This window comes from Sylvia atricapilla, chromosome 2, assembly GCF_009819655.1.
Source record: "Sylvia atricapilla isolate bSylAtr1 chromosome 2, bSylAtr1.pri, whole genome shotgun sequence".
NCBI classification, from domain to species: Eukaryota; Metazoa; Chordata; class Aves; order Passeriformes; family Sylviidae; genus Sylvia; species Sylvia atricapilla.
The window spans coordinates 102,093,789-102,110,998 of record NC_089141.1 but is presented as its reverse complement, the minus strand read 5'-3'; the positions used below and the strand labels follow the sequence as shown (position 1 = coordinate 102,110,998).

Genomic DNA, 17,210 nt, shown 5'->3' with positions numbered 1-17,210 from the left:
GCTTTGCAGCACTTCTGGGGCCCAGCACCCTGAAAGGGTGTTGGTGTGCCTTGCATAACAGGGACCTAGTCAAGGTTATGAGTGTTTATTTTTGAAGAGGTTGGCATAGTGTTTGTTTTTCTAACATTCAGCTTCCTGCTCACGTGAAGGCAGCTACAGGAGACATTTGTCCTGACTGGGGGACACTGTGGTACCTTTGGCTGGCTGAGCTCCTCAAACCTGACCTTCCCTCCACAGAGTGCAGGATGGGACAAGAAAAAAAAAAACACCAAAGAAACATCAAAACAAGAGTGAGCAAACGTGCACTATGGTTAGAAAAACCTACAGTGGACTTTATATGCATGCTCTGCATTGTTGATTTTCTGCCCACACTAGTAAGGATTGGTTTCTTACCAATCCTTTTCTCCTTTCTCCCCTTTCCTACTCCCAGCTCAGCAGTAGAGTTGGAGGGGGCCACTCACTTCTCTCCAGGTTATAGCTTAAGGGACGTTTTTGTGGGTGACTCCAGTTGTGTAAGAGGAAAACCCGTTTCTCCAGGATGCACAAAGCTGGAGGTAGGAAGGCACCCAGTGGCTCAGCCCTCCCAGCCCTGATTTCACTCAAGGTGTTACAGCAACGCCAAAGTCTTGTTATTGTATTTCATAATGAGTTTTATTTTGACTGCTCTAGGTGATATATTCTTTGAACATTTTGATGTTTAAACATTTAAACTTCAGGAAAAGGAAATTAATTTGAGATTTTAAATACATTTCATAGATAACAACTTACTTGTAGCAAGGCAATCAAAAGGAGGCTTGGCTTCTGGGAGGGAGATTTAGGCATTGATTTATTAATTTGATCTATTCATCTTCCTAAAAAAAAGGAAGGAACGAGACAAGCAAAATTGTATTTATAACAAAGAAGTTATCAGGGCCTTTCCAAGCATGCCCATGCCATTACAGTGCCCTAATTATCTTTATAGATTAACAACTTGAGCCATCATTATCTTACTGAAAACATAAGCAGACACAACCAATATGTAGTATGATAATCCCAGTGCAGTGGTGCTTTTGGATTGATAAATGTTATTAAACACTTTGCTGGAGAAGTGCACCAAATGTTTCTCCTGGGGCATTTTTGAAGGTTACCTTTGATCAGGCAAAGCAGAGTTGAGGGTTTCCTGCCGAGCGCCAAGTTACCTGGGCACTATTTACCTTCAGATGAGTCAGTGGGATGGGGGGTTGTCACAGGGCAGGGAAGGACAGATAAAACAAGTGTTGCAGAGCCTCTGACTAAAAAGAAACTGGCAGGTGTTGCGTGGCTGACCAGAATTTTCAGGGCTCAGTTGCAGGAGGTGTCACTGGCAGTGCTGGTGTGAGCTCACGGGGTCAGGCTGCACCGAGCTGTCTCAGGAGGAGGTGGCCCAAGGAGAGTGGTCCCAAGATGATGCTGAGCCCCCACACCCACACATCAGGTGCCAGGGGCAGCCCAGAGGACCACAGGGCCTCCTGCCTTTTTCACAAAATAAAAGGCATGGAGAAAAGCCCAAATGGCACCCAGCCACTGCCCTCCAGGAGAAGAGAGGAGGGAGGCTCATTGCACTGGAGATGTGGCTCAGCCATCAGTCAGCCCCACAGGACTCTGTGGGATGTGGGCCCTCCTGCCATTCCAACCCCCCTGTAACAGCTCCAGGGGGGCAGCCAGCAGGTACCAGCTGGGGCTGCCAGTCCTTGCTGTGGGGACCAGATCCTCACCCTGCTGGGACACAGTCAGGGACACATTGGGGTTCCCAGTGGAGCATGTCTTTTTTGGCTGAACAAAGGACACAAAACATGGCACTTGGCTACAATGGGCAGCAATTTCCAAAACAGAGGGTGTAGTACACTCTTCTTGTTGGTGGTTGTAACAGTCTCTCATTTAATTCTCTAGTCATACAGTTGTCTCAAGAATAAAACACTTAGAATAAATTATTTCATATAAAAATGCAGTGTTTAGTGCCTTCAACACACTTTCTGTAGACTTCCTTGTGACAGAGAACAGAATAGAACTATTTCAGTTGAAAGAATGTACAAAGAAGATCTAGTCCAACAGCCTGGCCACTTCAGGGTGATCAAAAGTCAAAGCAGATTGTTAAGGGCATTGTCCAAATGCCTCTTAAACACTGACAGTCTTGGGCCATTGAACACCTTTCTAGGAAGCCTGTTCCAGTGTTTGACCACCCTCCCGCTAAAGAGGTTCCTAATGTCCGATCTAGACCTCCCCTGATGATGCAGCTTTGAACCATTCCCACATATCCCATCACCAGATCCCAGGGAGAAGAGATCATCACCTCCCTCTCCACCTCCCTTCCCCAGGAAGCTGCAGAGAGCAATGAGATTGCCCCTCAGGCTCCTTTCATCCAAACACTGAACAGAACTGGCCCTAGAACTGAGCCCTGAGGAGCACCACTGGTGACCAACTACGTGTAGCCCCATTCAGTACAACCCTCTGAGCCCTGCCCTTTAGCCAGCTTTTCACTCAGCCCACTGTAATCCCACTCATCCCACAGCTGGACAAGAGCATTAGAAATTCACTGCTACACCTTGAATGGAAACTACTCAAAAAACTTACCATGATCAGGTGTAACTCATGTGCTATTTATGCACATTTATCACTCAGGCACTGACTGTTTGCTGTGAATTAAGTCAAACTCCACTATATGTCTGTGGGAAAAGTCTTTTAACTATGGCTTTAATGGGGCAGAACAAGAGGAACACTCATACATGTGTTCACTCACACGTGATGTGAGTGACACATAATTCTGAGACTATGTGATTAAATAAACTACTCTGAAAAAAAGGGGATTTGGTTAATGGTGTCAGCTCTGCTGGATGTCCATGGAGGTTGTTTGCATGTGTCACAGGAAAGGCTGATTTGAAGTCAGCCCTGGACATCATCCTGGCTGTACTTTCCTGAGTACAGTGGCTGAGTTCGCACTGTTTTGGTAAAAGAGACTCTCTGGAAAAAATATTGATGTTTCATGCCAGCTGCATTGCAGAAAGCTGTTTCTGGGAACACTTGCTGCTTCACCGCAGGGCACTGTATTTCTTCACTTATAAAAGTCAGCGTATGTTTTACCCAGTGTGTTGGGACGTGGCCTGTGAGACAGGCAGCCAAGTGTGCTGCTATCCACGGCGCCATAACACACCCTGGGCCTGTCACGTTCACTCCAAAAACCTCTTCAGACAAGGCGCTTCCCTCTCTGAAAGAGAAGTTTGAGCTTCCTTTCTCTGTGAGGAAGAGTGGCTGCTGAGGGGCCCAGCAGCACAGCATGCCCAAAAGCCTGGGGAGGAACAAACCCACGCTTGGTCCCATGTCTGCCTGTGTTTACCTCAGTGGATTTTTCCTCTGTCCCCACTGAAGCCACAGCTGTGACTGGCTGTGCTGTCTCATCAGCATCAAACCAGCTCAGCTCTGGTGCAGAGAAGCTGCCTCAGACAAACCCAGGCTCTCCTCAAACACTGTTTGCCATGCCATGAGGCTGCTGGGGCTCAGCCTTCCTGGAAAAGGACACAGTCTTGGCTCTGTCTGGCACGGTGTGTGCCCGTGTGTGTGTGTGTTGGCAGGTGCTGAGCCTGCAGGTGTCCCCATGCTGCAGCCAGGCAGGTTTTGCTGGCTGCAGTATCAGCAGACACAACACCAGGAGGAGTTGACACTTGGAGTTGTCTGTGGTGGTTTCCCCAGGCATCTGTCCTTCCTGTGGAGTACTCGGGGGTACCTTCAGTGCAGAGCAAGTGCTTGGGCACCAAGGGGTCCCAGAGAGCTTCCAGCGGCTCAGGGACACCTCAATGCCCCTCTGTTCTGTGCCAGCTCCCACAGAAACTCCTCTGAAACATCCTGCAGCACCTGTGATGAGCTTGGTGCTATTTAGAGCTGTGTAATGTAAGGCCACCATGGCTGAGCTTGGAAAAGATAACGAAAGAGAAGGACCAGCTGCAAGTGCCACTGTGCCCGTGGTGCTGGGGCTTTGCACGTTCAGGGCAGCCCAGCCAGCTGAGGGGCTGTGTCTGCACTCTGGCAGGGGTTTAGGGCTGGTCCAGCACGGCCCACAGCATGTTGGTGCTCCTAAACCTTTTATTGCAAGCTGCACGTACCTGAGGTGCATTTATATTTGATTTATAGTCTTTATCTCTGTAAACAGAAGCACCTGATGCTTTATAACTTAAACGAAAGGACCATCACTGCTTGGATCCAAAAGGCTCAACAGTTTCTTTAAGAACAAACAGGAAATAATGTCACATCCTCCTCTATACCTCTACTTGCTTTCAGATTTATGTAAGAGGACCTTTCACTTTTGCAGTCCTGTGCTTATTGCAGAAAATACCCCAGCTGAGAAACCAGATGTAAGGCTGTGTAAGGGAAGCCCCAGCTGCCCAAACCGCTGGAGAGGCACATGGCTGTGGGTGCCTAGAAGCAAACCTGGCCCTGCCTGGGGGTGAAGCAGGGATATCTGACTATGTTGAGCTGCAGGGGTGAAAAGTGCTTTGGCTTTTAACAGCAGAAAATAACTTGCTGACACCAAGCCCAAATGGCAAGTAAAGGAGCTCTTGGGTTATGAGTCCCTGCAGGACTTCTGTCATCAAATTTCAAATTGTGGTGATGGCAAACCCAGCATGCAAATACAGAATAATTTTATTACTTTGTGCTGAGAAGGTAATCAACTCACGCCTATAAATCCTGAGTATCTGCTTACATCATTTATTTTTGTTTTCCTTTGGGATTCTTTAGCCTTGTCCTGACTTCACTGTCATTTGGACCAGCTGTACTTTGTAATGCAGTGGACTTTGGTTTATCATCCTGTTTTACAGTCTGACAGCTTTACAGCTTTCAGAGACGTAGTTACATAAAATGGGTGTGCTTTCTTTCCTGGCTAAAGAGTAGCCACTATCCCTCAAATTTTCAGCTAGTTTTGTTTTTGTTTAAATCTGGATTAATAAGGTGTTATTTCTTTGATCTTAGCACTTGTTGCTGCCTCCATCTGCCAGTTCTGCCTGCTGCTCTTCAGCAACAAATAATTTCTGCTCCTACACCACCAAATCCAAAATTAGTACTTGTTAATCCATTAAATTGTGGTTAATGACATCAATAAGAGATAAAAATAATCCAGAAATTATTAATGTATCCCAAGAATTTGCCTCTCAGACTTCTGTTTTTGTGAAACAAGTCTTACAGTTTGTTCTGATTACATTATCTGGAAAGAAAAACCTAAAGATTTCCCCTTGAAGCTGCCTCCTCTGTTGGGTGTGTGACTTCTTGTGGCAGGCTGTGGTCAGCCCCTGCACCTGGCCTCCTTCAGCGTTGCAGCTCTCTTCTCCTGCCTCCTTTTTAATTTACATTTTCTGCCCCAGTGGTAAAGTTACACCTCAGTACGGAGGTTATGACCTCTAGGAGTGGTGGATGCAGAGTTTGATCCACCCCTCTACGTTAACTCTGAAAAAGACCCACGTACCTGCAACTGCAGCTAAAACACATTGAGGCTGTGGTTGGAAATGCTGTGTACATTTGTGCCAGGCCGTGGCAGGAAGCTGGCTGGGGGAGAAACCCAAATGCTATCATGTGAACTGATTGCAAAAGGCACGAGACTACAGAGCAAAACTATGTCTTGTTTCCTCCTGCACAAGGTGCGCGGTGGTGTTTGTGTGTCGGTGACTCAAGTGGGCCAAATCTGGAAGTTCAGGGAGATCACAGAGAGCCCAAACTGGAGTTTGCTCATCATGAGAGCAATAAGGAAAGCCTGTTCAAAGGTGCCTCCACAGTGGTATCTGGGTGTCCAATTATAGTAACCAGCTTTCCAAAGTCTCACCCTGCAGTTTTATCAGCGTGTTTTGAATACAGCACTGCAATATCCAGTTACTTGGAAACACTGATGGGCTTTCATGTGGAAAGCTACTGTCTCGCTCATGTTTTTTTCCTGTGTGGAGGAAAGCTTCTAGTAGGAATTTCAGGGATTCATGTCCCATCCTTGCACACTGGGTTCCTGGGAGGTGATTTGGAAGACGTAAAGCCACTTCATCATACTGTACAGGAAATCTACAGGAGAGGATGGGCAGCTGGTTTTGTCTTACCAAAGCATGTTATTTTTAGTCTATTTTAGTAGAGAAGGAAAACAGTTCAAGAAAACGGAGGTTCCTTTTTCCTTTGAGTAGATGTGACCATCTGACACCTGCTATATCAACAATCAAAATATGCGAATTCAAACACAAATAAACAAAACTATTTACCTGAGAGCAGTTTCTGAACAGGGTGTTTGTTTCCCATCCTCACCAGCTAATTATCCCCTGGGGTTTTTGTTTCTTGCTTTGACCTGGAGTAAATCTGTGAAATGAAACCGAAACTGGTTTGAAGGTGGAATTTCTTCCTCCTCACTCACTGTGTTCAATTGAGGTGCGTACCTGTGCTTTATTCTGTTACCACAGTGTTTCTGATCACAGAAAAAGTCAGAGCTCAGCCGGACAAGGCCTAAAGGTCGGGAGGGATGCATCTCCCAGTGCTGCACTGGTGTGTCCTGCCCCAGAGCCCACACCCACTGTCTGCAGCCTCACACCCCCTCCTCCACAAGCTCCCTGGGGGAACACGTCTGGGCTCCTGGCGGGTTCTGAAGCCCTCCATCAATGCTGTATTTACCAAAAGAAGTCGGGACGGTAAAAAATGTTAGCCAGGTCTTGATGAGAGAAAAAAGAGTCCTGGGAGGGCATCTTGCCTGGATGGTGAAGTTAGAGCCTGCCTTGAGTTTGCAGTGAGACTAACCATAAGCAGCAGGCGTGGTGCTGCTTTGCTGCTTGGTTTCAGACAGCAGCTGAGGTCTTCCTCTAAACTGCAACCACTTCTCTGAAACCTGACATAACAAACAAACAAACAAACAAACAAACAAAAACCCCAAAAAACACCCCCAAAAACATAACAAAACAACCAAAACAACCAAAACCAAAAACCAAAAGAAAAAAAAAAGGAAAAAAAAACCACCCCAAAACAAAACAAAACAAAACAAAACAAAACAACAACAACAAAAAAGCCAATCCTGCCCGGCAAGCAAGACACCCGGGCACAGCCGCGTGGGTTGCGTGAGGTGAATCACTGAGAGCCGCAGCTCTGGTCCCTGCTCAGTCCGTGGGAGCGCTCCGGAGCTCAGTGCTGCTCCCCGAGCGATGCGGAGGGAGAGCCCAGGGCAGCGAGCGCCGTGAGGAGGAAGCTCGGACAAGCCGAAGGAAATAAAGCTTCTGGTCAAGTCAAAGAAAGGGAGGCACGACACAGAGCCCTGGGCCGGCGCCAGCCCCAGCAGCGCTGCCCGGCGGGGAACGAGGCCGAGCTCCGTGACGAGCCGGTGTCTGCCCCGCGCTGACACCTCCGCTCCAGGGCAAGGCTCCAGGCTCCGGGACCGCGGCTCTCCCAAGACAAAACGCCGCGCAGGAATGCAGTCAGGCCCCCATACGCTTTTTCGGAGGAAAAGTTTTGCATTGGCTTTTTGAATTCCATCGACGGCGAAGGCTCTTTACAAGAAGAGGGGAGGGGGAAGGGTTGTTTCTCGCACATATATTTTGTTTTAACTTATGTAGACAAAAAAAGCTTCTTTCCATGCCGTCGCTATGGCTACGGCTCGGCTCCTTGTGCCGGAGGCAGTGACCAGGAAAAGGCCGAGCGGAGAGGGGGCGGTGAGCCCGGCGCTCCCTGTGCCCGCAGCCGGGATGGGATGGTCCCGACGCACCCTCCGGCCCAGGTCTGCACAAGGCCACCCTTCTGTCCCCACCCGACGGCAACGCGGAAACTCTGCCATTGCGAAATGTCCCGCTGGCCGGCTCAGCGTGAGGAGAACTTCCTGAGGCGTGAGTTTGAGAGGGAGAGCGAGGAGGAGCTTTGCACCTCGGCTCCCTGGAGATGTTATCAGCGCCGGGAACACTCGCTAACCCTTCCTCGGAGGCAGGCTCTCTGCAGCAGAGGAGCAGCGCTGCCTGAGCTGCCAGCCCTGTGCCTCGGCTGTGGTGGGCTCCCACGGTGGGACACCAGCGAGCAGCTCAGGGCCAGCTGGTATTGCTCAGCCCCCATCACAGGCTGGCATTCAGCCTGGCAGTGTGATTGTGGGGCTGGAACCGAGGAAAGTAACACCAGGTGAGGTTTCTCCAGCACCTAAAGCCACAGAAAACACTCTGCTGTATGTGTCAATTGGAGTTCCAGAGTCACTTTGGTCCTCCCATAGCTTGAGAATAAGTTACTGAGGGAATTTAAAATTGGTCTTTTCTTGACCCACGGCATTACCACATCACTGTTGGAGATTCTCTTACCAAAAATATGAGAATACTTCTGCTGGTTTCAAAAACCCTGCCTCTTAGTAGGACCTCAGCAAAAGTCATCTTTTCGGCTGGTTCTTGCATTTCCTTTCACGTGTGAATGTTTAAAATTATCCCCATTGGCTAGAAAAGATGTCCTCATTTAGCACTGCCTCACTTGTTTTCTGTGACTCCCTGAGAATCCATTCCATCAGAATTTATTTAGAAAATGCAGTGGTAAGCCACATTGGCAGAAGATGAACAAGATACGATAAACAATTTTAAATTGATTGAAAATTTGACTAAGCTGCTTACTTTCCTAATTATAATGCCTAATTAGTTAGCTTGTTCCATTCAGTCATGCAGCTTTGATAGCTTTATTGAGCTCCAGAAGTCTGGGGCCTGAGATTTAAGCAGGCCTGCCCTAGATATCTAATGAACTGTTAATTTCAAAATAAAAACAGTCTTAAACTGCTCTATTAGCAATCACCTTCTGGTCTGATAAATGGAGCCAGAAGCACAAGCTTAAAATAACTTCAAAACAGATTGCACCAGGACAGAGATGCAGTAGGTATGAGATGCAGAATATGAAATGAGATGAGGTTAATGTAGCTCACAGAGTAACCAGTGCAGTTACTACACCTTCCCCAAGGAAAAGATACATACCCTGATGCTCAGTGAGAGCTGCTAGAGACCATCTTCTCTTTCCTGCTCTGCCTCCATCACCAGCTCTTGGGCTGGTTCCTTCTCACTTCCTTTGGCGTACTGAATTCCAGAAGAGTACAGGCTCAGCAAGGGCAGGGGGGGTTGTAGCCCAGCACTTAATCTTCAGCCAAATGGGAAACACAGATTTCCACTCCCCTTGGGTAGGAGAGGGATTGAGCCTCAGGCTGCTGTGTTTGGTAAGAATGCTGCCACAGCAGCTGAGGTGTTGCACAGACAGGGGCAGTCCTGTAAATGAATGTTTCTTATGTAGAACCTGACCTGCTCAATCAAGGCAATCTTTGTTCCATTCTCAGTCCAGCTGGAGTTAGTCCAGACAAGCACTGGAACCATATCACAGAACCATAGAATGGCTTTGGTTGGAAGGGACCTCACAGGCCATCTCCTTCCAACCTCCTCCATGGTCAGGGATGTCACCCACTAGACCTTGCTCAAAGCCTCATCCAGCCTAGCCTGGAATGCTTCCAAGGATGAGACATCCACAACTCTGGGCAACCCATTCCAATGCCTCACCACCCTCAGAGTAAAAATTTCTTCTTACTAGCTAGTCTAAACTCTTCCTCCTGCAGCTTAAAGCTGTCTTGCCCCTGTGAAGAGTCCCATTCCAGCTTTCTTTAGTAGCCCCTTTAGGTACTGGAAGGCTGCTGGGTCTCCCTGGAGCCTTCTCTTCTCCAGGCTGAGCAACTCCAACTCCTTCAGTCTGTGTTCATGGGAAAGATGCTCCAGCACTCTGATCATCTTCATGGCCTCCTCTGGACTCACTCCAGCAGGTCCACATCCTTCTGATGTTGGGGACCCCAGGGTTGGATGCAGCACTCCAGGTGGGTTTCCCCAGAATGGAGCAGAGCCCCCTCCCTTGACCTGCTGCCCACAGGGCTTTGGATACAGCCAAGGACATGGTTGGTTGCCTGGGCTGCGAGTGCATGTCACCAAGACAATGTTGAGCTTCTTGTCCAACAACACGCCCAAGGAAGAGCTACCTTTTGCTCTCTCCCAAGAGCTCCTGTATTTTTTATTAGTGTTCTCACTCTTGAAGCAACAGCTGACAGCCAAACCTCACACCTAGGAAGGGCTGGCACACTGCTGACTACACATCAGCTAAAAACCAAACAGAAAGTAAGAAGAGTTAGATGCACAGCTCTCTCAGCCCTGGGCAGTGATACCTTACAACTAGCTCAGCATTTCCCATGGCTGAAGCAGTCACTGCCCACTACTCCCTAAGATGAGGAAACATCTTCCACGTGACACATGATTTACATACAGTGACTAACAGGCTTAAAACCTTGTTTAATTTAAACCAGTTCATGTTAAAGGGCAGCTAAGTCTCTTCCCTTCCTTTGAAGTGAAAGCAGTGCTGGCCAAAAAAAGCCTTTTTATTGCAGGGTTACCAGAGAGCAAGAGGAGAGCAGGACAAAGTTTGCATGCATCCACTTCCAAGAAGGGTAAACACAGTACTGCAAAGTTGTTAATTTGTTTCAAAGACAACTAAAATATTGATGAGCAGCACTGTTTTCACCTGCTACTGTGCAAAGGCTTAAAGACACAGGGCTAGTTTCCTACCATTTAACACAGCACTTGCAGCTCAGCCCAGCCACTGAGGCTCAGCAGAAATGCTGAACCCGATCTGAAATCATGATCAGAAACGCACGGCCCCAGAAGCATTTGAGTTTGGTCTGTAAATATACTTCCATTTCATGTGATCAATCAGAACCAATTTTTGTTACTTAGGCTTTGGAACCACACCAGGATGAATCTTTCCCTTCAAGGCTATGCCCTTCCAGGTGAGGGGCGCTGCAGGTAAGTGGAAAGCCCAAGCTCCAGACTTTCTGGAACAGCTGTCCAGAGAGCAGCAACCTAATTTAGCAACTCCAACCATACCTAAAAATATTGGTCACAAGGACCAAGCAGAGGTTTATCTTAAACCCTTTCAAACACAGGTGCTCAGAACCTTGCCACCAGGTCCCCACAGGCACACAAATGCACTTCTATCCCACTGGGACCATAGTAAATAATTTCACTTGTGAGAAGATTAAAGTCAATCCAGTCTTTTATTAATCTGCATGTTATTTGATGGAAAACCTTATGTGAGAATTAAAGTCAGAACTACTGCCATGAAGTGAAAACACTATTTTATTTTTATAAAAAGCAATAATTAAAACAAACCCTACCAGTGTGTACATTGTACACATTTGAATGACACTTACAAGAATGAAGTTTCCATATACAAGGATTACAAGCCCACACTGGTAAAGGATGCACACAAGCATATACTGAACTTCAGAGATGCCTCAGCTCCAGATCACAGTACCATCACTCTATGACCACACCTGCACTGTCATTATTAGCATCCATGCTACTTTATTCCACTACAAACTGTACATACACAGAAAGCAAAAAGGAGTTTATTCAGAGAGCACATATATTTGCAGAAATTTTATTTGCTGGAATAATCTCTCACTCTTCTGCTGCCATCTTCAAGAGATACTTTTTGTCAATCTTGAAGAGCCTCCAGCCCTCCTCGGTGGACAGATCCGAGGCGCCCCTTCTCTTGTAGAACCTGATGGAGGGTTCGTTCCACTCTGCCACGAGGAAGTGCATGCTGCTGCAGCGGCACTTCACAGCCACCTGCAAAGCCAAAGCCACACCGTCACAGCCTGGGGACAGCCCCGGGGACAACCTGCCACATTCCTCAGCAACTGCACTCCACCACAAGTCATCCAGTTCAATCCACACCCACTGCAGCGTTTCTCACAGTTTACCAGACTCTAGGCAATGTTCTAGGCTGTCTAGAGTCCTGCCACCTCCCTTAATTCTTGCTTAGACTTAGCACTTAGACATACCTGACTCAAGTTCTTCAGAATTTCTGACCCAATACCAAGTCCTAAAAAAAACAAAAAACAAGAAACTTAAGTTTTAAATCTACAGAAAAGCCTTATGAGTAGCAACTCATCTAATTCTGCAACAAGTACCTCTGTACTCAGCCATCACATAAAAATCTTCAAGGTACAGCAGTTTCCCAATCCATGGATCATAAGTGAAGTAATACATGGCAAAGCCCACGATGCATGTTTCTGAAACAAAGGGTGTAACTTCAGCCAGTTGGAATTTAAAAGGTAAAAATATTAAGTTTTACATGCATGTTTAAACATACAGATTCTCTGAGACATGCAAATATATTGATACTAGGTTACAATTAAAAATGAAGTTTGCAAATAAGCACACAATTGAAAACACAAGCTCTGACAAATTTTTATCAGCCTAATAAAAAGAGATTGCCCCGTCCATACCCTGAAATCCTCAAAAGCACTATCATAGTAAGTGCTAACATGGCCTTCTTCTACAAGATAATGCACACCCTTACTGATTCATTTCCAGTCTGGAAGACAAGTAAAAACTTCACACAGCAGCTCACAATCTAGATTATTGCCCCAGCTCTGCTTCCTTAGGCAACAGTCTGTCAAGCCCTGGAAAACACTGATCTTTCCATGTACACTCCTCAATAACTACTGTGCCATAAGGCCTATTTACAGGCAGCCTTTCAAGCACTTCTACTCATGCTTCCACTGAGCATCACGCTGTTTTCTTTACCTTCAGCACTAGGGATTCAAGATAAGTAAAGCCACAGCTTCAATTATAACTCTGCAGCTCAAGAGAGAGAAAAAAACCAACTCTTCCAACAACAGCCCACTCATACATAAACCCTGAGTATTTTAACTGCATCTGCCATAACACTCTGCACATACTCTAAGAGAAGCGTGCAAACAGGTTTCTGTCATCTACTGTCTTTGGTAAAGGTTTGGGAATAGCACTTGTCCCTGTAGACCTTACCTCATATTATGATCATCTACTTTATTGTGTAACGGATCTTTTAGTTACCTCCCCGCCCATCCATGTACACAGAAGGGCCATGTACATGGCGAAGCTAGAGACTGTAACCTGAAGATTGGGGACAAATTAAAGAAAAAAATGTGATTCAACAGAATTACATAAAGGTAAGTCAGGGTCAAACAAGAAAAGCCATTTAATAATTGGAGGCAAGCGCATTATGTTATACCTGATCTCCCATGCTTCCAGGATTAGCAACCACTTCAGCAGAGTACCACTATATATTACTGAAATTTACCAGTTAACCTAGTCCTCCTACCCCAGTCCACTGGTAGAACCTTATCTACAATCGTTACTATTAAGCAAATGATGCTTCTGTGTACTTAGCATCCAAAAATAAATATCAGGAAGTCTCACCTTCCGACGACCACTGGTCTTTCGGCACTTCTGCAACCAGACAGTGGTAGAAAGGGTGCTCGCCAAAACCATCCTCAAGCAGCTCTAGAAAAGCAGAATACACACGCACCTGAGCCACAGGTGCTGTCACTCGGCCGCCAGCCGGGTGAGCTCTTGCAGCCTCCATACCTTTCTCAGTTAGCACCACTTGGTCCTCCATATCCTCGTATTTCGCAAGTTCCTGGAAGAGAAGGAGGTTGTGAGCGGCCGCTCCCCGCCCCCCCGCCCTTGCGCAACAGTTTGTTTTGCTGAGGCTCGGGGCAGCGCTGCCCCCGCCCGCCGGCGCCGCCGCACCCCGCCCGCACCTTGATCAGTCGCAGCAGGTCGGGACAGTCCTCGGGACGCGCGGCGCGGATGCTGAACGAGGCCATTTTCGGCGACGCTTCCCCCTGCGGCCCCCTCGGCTGACGAGTCCCCGGTGTGTGAACAGGAGGAGCAGCTGCTTCTTCATTCGTGTCCCGGGCGCGGCGGCCACCTGCGGTCAGTCAGGCTGCGAGCATGTCCCGGCGGCGTTCGGATGCTGGCGGTCCGGCTTCGCTACCGCTCCTTCCCCGGCTCGGAGAGTGCAAGCCGCCGGCTCCGGCCGCCGTATTTAAAGACGTCCTCGCCCCGCCTTTCCCGCCCATCGACCAATGGGAGCGCTCGCAGTGCTCGTCCTCAGCCAATGGCCGCGCCCCTGCCCGGAATCCTGCCCGGGCCTGCCAGCAACAGCCGCGGCCGTCTCGTGACTCGCCCCCCCACTCCGCGCGCGGCGCCCCCTGGCGGGGCTGGGTGGCCTGTAGGGCGAGAGCCCGGCGGCTCTCCCCGGGCGGCGGGACCGGCCCTCAGGGGCCCGGCACTGCCCTCAGGGGCCCGGCATTGCCCTCAGGGGCCCGGCACTGCCCTCAGCGGGCCCCGGCACTGCCCTCAGCGGGCCCGGCACTGCCCTCAGGGCCCCGGCATTGCCCTCAGCGGCCCGGCACTGCCCTCAGGGGCCCGGCATTGCCCTCAGGGGCCCGGCATTGCCCTCAGCGGCCCCCGGCACTGCCCTCAGCGGCCCGGCATTGCCCTCAGCGGGCCCCGGCACTGCCCTCAGCGGGCCCGGCACTGCCCTCAGGGCCCCGGCATTGCCCTCAGGGGCCCGGCACTGCCCTCAGGGGCCCGGCATTGCCCTCAGGGGCCCGGCACTGCCCTCAGCGGCCCCGGGCACTGCCCTCAGCGGCCCCCGGCACTGCCCTCAGCGGGCCCACCACTGCCCTCAGGGCCCCGGCACTGCCCTCAGCGGCCCCCGGCACTGCCCTCAGGGGCCCGGCACTGCCCTCAGCGGCCCCCGGCACTGCCCTCAGGGCCCCGGCACCGCCGGCCCCCTTTCTGCCGGCACCGGCTGCCGTGGCACCCCGAAAAGCGAGCCCGACGCTGCCGTCAGCTCGGGGCTCTCCTTGCGCGGGCGGCGTGGCCGGGGCCGTGGCGCCGCCCTGGCCGCAGAGCGAGGGGTGGCGTTGGGGGGCACTTGGTGCCCTGCTGTGGGAAGAGAGAGAAAAAAACCCTCAGTGTTTGCGAGAAACGCGGAGCAGTGATCCCTATCCAACCCGGGGAGCAGGGAAGCGTGTCTAGCACCAAGGTACCCCCCCGGGCAGGAGCGTCCTTACGGAGAAAGGTTCAAACCACTGAAGTTTAACCTTGGTCTTGGGACGTTTTCCCAGGCACACACTCCGTAACCCGCCGGACTGGAGGGGAAAGGCTTAGTGCCGAGAGAAGCACGAAGGAGTGGGTTTAAAGTAGGGGCATCTACCAGTATTTTGCCGTAAAGGAGGCTCTGACACCATCCCGATGGAGGGATGGATGTCACTGAGGAGAGAGGTGGGTGTGATGAGGAAAATTCCGTCTGGGTAGACTCAACAACATGAGTTTAGAGTATGAAAGGATGGAGGAATTATCCTCAGCCCTGTGCTTCCTCTGGATATTACCCAGCGATACTGCTGTGTGCTGAGGAATGAGCTGGATCATGATCTAGATGACTGTGCGGTCCATGGACCTAGCAGCTGGGCCACCCAGAGAAGTGCAAATCTTTGCCATATGTGTGCTTTTCTTTTCACCCTCTTCTATGAGCTGTGCCACTACCATTCTTAGATATTGTAAAGGAGCACTTTATCTTACATTTAACTTAACTTAACTTAACTTAAATGTTAAGTTAAATGTAAGATAAAGACTTGTTTTAAGAGTGGTTTGGGATATAGGAAGACACAAAGTCATGCTGCTGACTCTCACAACACACCCCCCATTTTTTAATGTATCCAACAAACTACAAGGTTGGCTTTCACTTAGACAGAGGGAGCAGCATGGAACGTGATAGTGCAAGAGGATTGTATAAAGAAGTGTGTATAAAGTGTGTGTTTGGATGGCTGGCATTAGCACACAGTGGAAAGTGCCTGAAGGCCTGGGAGAATAATTTAGGATTTATGCAAACACCCTGACTGGCTCAGTTTACCCTCTACTGGAGCAAGAATAGAGATGTCCAAAGATCAGAAGCATTTCCATATCACTAAGCAACCTCTAGTTGCTAGTTGGCTAGTAGTAGAAAAGTTAAAATTTATTTCATGGGTTATGAGTCTGGAAATCCCTCGGGACAGGGCATTTAGTAGGGAGACAATCTGAATAAACTACCAAAGAACAGACTCAGCCTAACAACATACCTTTAATGAATGCAGATTTTTTTCATTCCCTAGAAATGATTAGACTGGGATCAGAAATGAGGAATACTGTCTCTGTGAAAGACAACAGCCTTTGTGTTGTCTCAACTCTCTTTGTTTTGCATTTCACAATGAGGAAGTCACACTATCAGGAAACCTACTGCTGTGTAAGAACACAAAGTGCCTGGTTTCTTTCTTCTCAAGTCAGAAAAGTCACATGATTTAGAAGTTGAAGTCTCAGCAAAAAAATACCCAGACATTTTCTGTCTTGACTGTTTTTGAAAGTCCTGCTTTAATTTGTTCAGAAATATGCTGATATTGTTTTGCCCAAGTTAACACAGTTCATTGGATTTAGCTTTCAATTTCACAAGGCAGAAGGAAAAAATATTTTTAAAAAATTCACGAAGTGTAAAAAAATGTTTCATGAAACAATAGGAAATGTAGAGAATTTAGTGAAAAAAAAAAGAAAATTAAAAAAGTAGCTAATTAAGATATCTAGATCTCAGAGACTATAGTACAATTATTTAGTTATGTATTATTAGGGATATTTTTCCAGAATAAGTAAGTTTCATAAGAATGGTAAGAATGTTTTACAAAAAGGTTCCAAAAGAACTCAGTTTGTGAATTAATCAGACTAATTTGGTGTGTGTTTTACAGCTTCTTCCTTTTGTCTCAGGTCTGTTTGTCTTTGAGCGGGTTTCATGTCATCTTGACATAGCTGAGGCCAATGATGAAATCTTTAATGACCTGCACAGGGCTTGGATTTTATCCTTCAGTGCTCACAGCCTGTTCATATGCACTTCTCTCCAAGGAATGAGTAGTGGCAAGTCTCCTGAAAAGGATCAAGACTTTTTAAAATTGTGCAAATATGTGTAGTGGCAGGTGTTTAGCAAACGTGTTTAGGGTAAACCAGTGTTGAAATACTCTGTTAGAATGAAATATGTACTAAAGTCTGTATTAGCTCACTTCTGTATCAGCCAGCAGCTTCCTCCAGGTGGAACCTGCTGACTGAATCCATCTGCGTTTCCACCAGGAGGGTTGGATTTTGGTGTTTGAGAAGGTAAAATGGTTAGAACTATCTAAAATGTGTATCATTCCTATTATTCTTATTGTATCTTCTCCCTAAATATTGCTCATAGGAGAAACAGAAAAATTTGTGCAAAATAGCAAGCAGCACTTTCTTTTTTAGCACACAACAGGAACTTTTATAAACAGCTGTTAAAAGCACATGGAGTGTTATGTATGTGACTGAGGAGCA

At 48.2% G+C, this 17,210-nt stretch overlaps 1 protein-coding gene across 2 annotated transcripts; it reads right to left on the bottom strand.

Annotated features, from left to right (window-relative positions):
• Positions 1-11,114: 11,114 nt before the first annotated feature.
• On the bottom strand, positions 11,115-13,865 carry SAT1 (spermidine/spermine N1-acetyltransferase 1). Of its 2 annotated transcripts, XM_066313982.1 has the most exons (6): positions 13,589-13,864; positions 13,413-13,464; positions 13,245-13,328; positions 11,972-12,073; positions 11,843-11,883; positions 11,115-11,627 (listed from the first exon to the last, which is right to left on the bottom strand). In XM_066313982.1, exons 1-6 carry the CDS (start codon positions 13,652-13,654, stop codon positions 11,457-11,459), a joined length of 516 nt encoding a protein of 171 aa, XP_066170079.1. In that variant the 5' UTR covers positions 13,655-13,864; the 3' UTR covers positions 11,115-11,456. The 2 variants fall into 2 exon arrangements, with proteins under 2 accessions (XP_066170079.1, XP_066170078.1); XM_066313981.1 differs by having other exon boundaries at positions 13,245-13,464; positions 13,589-13,865.
• Between the last annotated feature and the right edge of the window lie 3,345 nt (positions 13,866-17,210).

Bases quoted from the DNA above. Each gene is read 5' to 3' on its own strand.
- SAT1 (XM_066313981.1), bottom strand. From the start codon at position 13,654: ATGGCCTCGTTCAGCATCCGCGCCGCGCGTCCCGAGGACTGTCCCGAC. The intron at 13,465-13,588 runs GTGCGGGCGGGG...CTTCTCTTCCAG, and splicing joins ACCTGCTGCGACTGATCAAG to GAACTTGCGAAATACGAGGA. The intron at 11,884-11,971 runs GTACTTGTTGCA...TGTTTTTTTTAG, and splicing joins TGTGATGGCTGAGTACAGAG to GACTTGGTATTGGGTCAGAA.